The sequence below is a fragment of the Papaver somniferum genome, chromosome 9, assembly GCF_003573695.1.
Source record: "Papaver somniferum cultivar HN1 chromosome 9, ASM357369v1, whole genome shotgun sequence".
Lineage (NCBI taxonomy): Eukaryota > Viridiplantae > Streptophyta > Magnoliopsida > Ranunculales > Papaveraceae > Papaver > Papaver somniferum.
The window spans coordinates 2,879,669-2,884,465 of NC_039366.1; the positions used below are offsets into that span (position 1 = coordinate 2,879,669).

Sequence of the window (4,797 nt, forward strand, 5' to 3'; positions counted from 1 at the left end):
ATAATGATTCTTATCCACAAAAATACAAGTTTATTAGTTTGGATAACTAAACACATTTAGCTTTCAACTATTGTTTTTTCCCGTCACTTGACAAATTTTTGACTTAATTAAGACATTCGAAGTAATTTGAGTATTGTAGCTAGCTGACTTCGGTCAAAATGGCCAAGTCAATTTAGGAATCGAAATGTCCAAGTCAATGGCAATTCTAATCTAGCATCTACATGCACTGAATGGAGCATCACAACCATCTTAGCCGTTGGATCAAAAAATAAACCAATCTGCGCTGAACCAGACAATGAAAAGTCGATTTTCTTTCCGCTGAACCATTCAGCGAAACTATCTTGCTCACATATATATTGAGAGAGAGAAGTACTAGTGATAAGAAATAGACAACACTTTTCTAATCTGCCACGCTTTTTGTCCAATCTAGTTCATAGGACTTATTCTAGAACCATCTTTATAGGGCAGGTTGAGGTGTATACGCTTGTAACTGGCAGCTGTTGGAATTTCAATATAAACATCGGAGATATATACGAGCATAGTTTTGATGCTCGCATAGAGCTCCTAAGAAGAAAGACTAACACTTCAATTCTCAAAAATCATAATCTTATTATTCATTTGCTTCGTTACAACTTACAAATGTTGATATAAATGCCTATTTATAGGCCACACAGAACCGACCTAACTACTATAGATTTTTCCAGAGAACACTCATAACAGACTATTTGTATGGTAAAATTACTTTTACCCCAAACGCGATTTTGATGATGATTTTGTTGAAGATCGATCCGCTATTTTATTCTCCAATTAAACAATGGGGGGTTACCTGCAAAAAACCCTCCGATGCTTAAGTTAGCTAGGAATTTTTCACAGATAATTGTATGGGGAAGATTGCATACCTCTTGGGGTTATGATCCCCCGTCTTTATATGGTGCGAATTTCCGTTTTTTTTCTTTAATTTCGTGGTAGGCATCAATTGCATAGCTGGCCCCTGCATGTCTCTTCCTTAACTGGCCCTGCATGCCTCCTATAATAACTGGCCCTTGCATGCCTCCTGTAATAACTGACCCTTGCATGACTCTTCAATATAAATTTAATTTAATTACCCCTGCATATTCCAGAATATATTGTAGACCCTTCTGGAATGTTCCTTTAGGTTATGGAACTATCCAAGCAAAAATGGGTGTAAGAGATCAAGTCCAAGTAGGGATTTTTTGCTCAAGCCCACAGAGGGGAGTACAAATCCGCAAGGCTAACAGTATGGGGCGGGATTACCCAAGGGCCATGGAGTTAAATTGTACCGTGGTGCGCTGAATCTGACCTACGATATTAAGTTGCATCGTGCTACACCGAATCAGATCTACGATATTAAGCCGCATCGTGCTACACCGAAATAGAATAAACTGGTCGGCAGAGGCCGCGTGAGAAGATGATGACGCAATGCTGACGGCACGATGACGTTGTTGTTGATGACATTTTTACGCATGTAACGGCGTTATAACTCCGTTCGAGTTTAACAGAACATGCTCAATATTAACGGGATATCCTGACGGCGTCATAACTTAACAGAATATTCCGACTGCATAACGTAGCTGACGTGACAGCTAAAGGTCAGTCATTGTGCTGACTTATCACGCTGACGTCGCACTTTGGTGTTGACGTGGCAGCCACTGGTTGGTCATTTCCTCTGACGTGGCACTAGGGTGCTGACGCGGCAACAACTGGTTGGAAGCGACTGCTGATGTGGTAGGCTATGATTAGTCCATACTGCTGACGGAGAGTGCTGACGTGGCCCTTTCTTGCCTTGTCTTGGATATTTTTCTTTGGGCTTTTATGTATAGAGTTTGTGAGGCCTAGTTAGCCATACTTGGCTAACTAGATGAGCATATTAGGCCCAATGGACCATATTTAGTTAAAGAGAGGAGCTTTCTACTCCTAAGTAAGCCTATTTTTGGTGTAAAAATAATAGGTTAAGACATCGCCCCCTCTTAATCCATAACTCGTTATGGGTTAAGAAATTCGGGTTCCCCAATTATATTAGCAACTGAACTTGCATCATTCTGGGTTAAGAAGGTGTTCGAGTATTGTTTCATAAACTTCAATAAATAAAAAAGTGAAAAAGTAGAGTGATAATAAAATTTGAGATTGACATTTCGAAGAAAATAAAGTTTTTGTGTAAGAATTTCTTTCTTACTCCTATCTTTTATTTATGGCATCCAAACATGTCTATCCATGTCATGATAACGACTTGGTATTCGCCCCCACACGTGCAAGTCAACCGGCATAAGTCAACTAATACAGATGAGGATGTGTTTGCTAATTCCTCATCGTTGGGGAGGAAATACAAATAAATCAATTTCTCGATTCTATAAATATGGGATTCGTTTATTTCTGAGATTATTATTCCATTTTTATTTATTACACTCTCCGCAGTCGTATTTATTGGGGGTTCTTCTTCTTCTTCATCGACATCAGATAATGGGCATAATTAAAGGTACGTACGTTCAGCATCGACATCAGCTAATTGGCATAATTAAAGGTACGTACGTTAACCTAATTTCATCTTCTTCTTCGATCTGTATGAAAGTCTGTATGTTTTCAATTTGATTTTTTTTAGTTTTTTAGAATCTAGGGTTTCGCAATTGGGGATTTTTATGCATTTTTCTTTATTATGATTTTCTAGAGATTGAGATTTATTTGCAATGGAATGGAAGGATGATGATTCGTTTATGTGGGAAAATAAGAAAATACCACCTACTACTACAGAGATGTTAGACCAGGAATACAGATTGTTTGGTACTATGTGGTCTGGTGATATGGTTTTTAAAAACTTCAGTGCCCGATTGAAATATCAGAATTGTCACTGTACTGAAGCTCTTTGGGATGAGATTATCAGGTCTGATAATAAAGAAATGTATAAGGAGGAATTACGCAGGCAGAAACAGGGAAGACTTGGTCGCAGATATCTCAGACAAACTGCCCAGAGGTTAGGTGTGATTAAGCCACTGGAGATCAAGCCTGACTCTAGACTAGCCAAGGGAAACATAAAAACAAAATCTCAAGCATTGGCGACGCAGAGGGAAAATTACAAAAAGAGATGATCTCAAGGAGCTGTAGATTGTGGTGCCACGACATTGGCAACGCAGAGGCACAAATACCAGCATACACGGTTGTTCAATGTGTCAATTCATCCCTGCATAGTAAGAGGACGGCGTGGAAACAATGTGACTGGTACCCTCTAAGCCCATTTAAACGGTTTCCAGTATTCAAACAGTTGTATCCCCTTTAAGATTAGTATTATGTATAGTGATATAAGGTATGCCTTCACTCAAGATGGAGATGAGCAGAGTGCCCCGTTCTGCCACTTGCACTTGCACAAACCGATCTTGGTGGGGACTGAAATGACACAGAATATCCAGTTCCGTATGGTGCTGAACTTAGGGGGAAGGAAGAAGAGACCTGCTCATGGTTCGGCTAACTTTGAAAAAGAGCTGCAAAAGATTAGAGATGATAATAACAGGGTTATGCGGGAGTTTAGATGCAAAGTTGATTGTATTTTGGATCCATTGCCACTTAGGCTTACATGTGATTATGTGGATACCGAAAGAGGATTCTGTGGCGAGCTTCACTTGAATGAGCACGCTCCATTTTCAACCATTTTTGTCTTCTCGTACTTTACCCTGGTTCAACTCAATCACACACCTTTCACTGTTGTCACACTGGAAGAGATCGAGATTGTCAATCTGGTGGAAGTTGGGTCTGAGATGGAGATGTTTAATATGACAATCGTGTTCAAGAACTTCGAGCTCGATGTGCTTCAGATCAAATCAATTCCTTCAGCAAAGCGCATTAGCATCAAAGGGTCGCTTCACCTTGCTGATGTCAAATACTACGAAAATAAGCAGGATATTCCAGATTGGGGGTCAAAACTGGAGGAAATAAGAGCTGACCCAAAGGAGTTCATAAAGAATGGTGGATGGAACTTCCTCAATGTGGAGACTGCTAAGAACTCTGATAGCTCAGGAGACGAGTATAGTATTGGTTCTTACTCCTCAGAATCTGACTCTTCAGTGGAGAATCTTGGTAATCGCAACAGCCTTGTCTCCGACTTCCCCTGCAGATTTGGTAAATACTCCTACAAAGCACCTGGTCAAGCATCTGATTCAGACCCAAGAGAGGAAGAAAATAAACAGACTACATTGATTCAGAAAACATGGACTATGGCAGAAAGAAAACAGGTAATGGTATCATCGGATGAATGTGACTCGGACCCAGAAGTGAAAGGAAAAAAGGCCATAACACAGACGAAGCTGAGTACGGTAAGAAGACGGAGAAAGTTGGTAATGACCGAAGAATCTGGTGAGGAAGAATATAGTGGAGCTTTAAAAAGGTTAGGGGTTACATTTGTTTTCAAGTTAATTGTAGTTGTAAAATGACAGATGCTAGTATATCGATTAAGTAGCACTTGCTTATAGAGAATCATTTTTTGTAACTTAACAAAACCTTTCGCATCTTTGTCGTGTTTTAAGCATAGTGGGGTGAAGTAAATAACCTCAAGGTGAATGCAACAAGAAATCAAGCTGGTAATTGTGTGCAAGTCAGGTGTTTTTCCTTTGGGACACATGTTTCAGTATAGGGTACAGATAAACAGACTAAAATCGTTGGTTCAGAATGAGCATATCCTGCAATCAAAGTATTCCATGAATTGCAATCTCATTGGAAACCATCATAGATGAAATAAGAAACATTTGAAATTAGTATATGCAAATAGAGATGTTACAATACATTAAGAATAAG

General features: G+C 39.5%; 1 protein-coding gene across 2 annotated transcripts; it reads left to right on the plus strand.

Annotated features, from left to right (window-relative positions):
* Positions 1-2,423: 2,423 nt before the first annotated feature.
* LOC113313510 (FACT complex subunit SPT16-like) lies at positions 2,424-4,576 on the plus strand. Of its 2 annotated transcripts, none has more exons than XM_026562293.1 (2): positions 2,424-2,539; positions 2,684-4,576. In XM_026562293.1, the coding sequence occupies exon 2, from the start codon at positions 3,300-3,302 to the stop codon at positions 4,434-4,436; it is 1,137 nt and encodes a 378-aa protein (XP_026418078.1). In that variant the 5' UTR covers positions 2,424-2,539; positions 2,684-3,299; the 3' UTR covers positions 4,437-4,576. The 2 variants fall into 2 exon arrangements, with proteins under 2 accessions (XP_026418078.1, XP_026418079.1); XM_026562294.1 differs by having other exon boundaries at positions 2,482-2,494.
* The last annotated feature ends 221 nt before the right edge of the window (positions 4,577-4,797 follow it).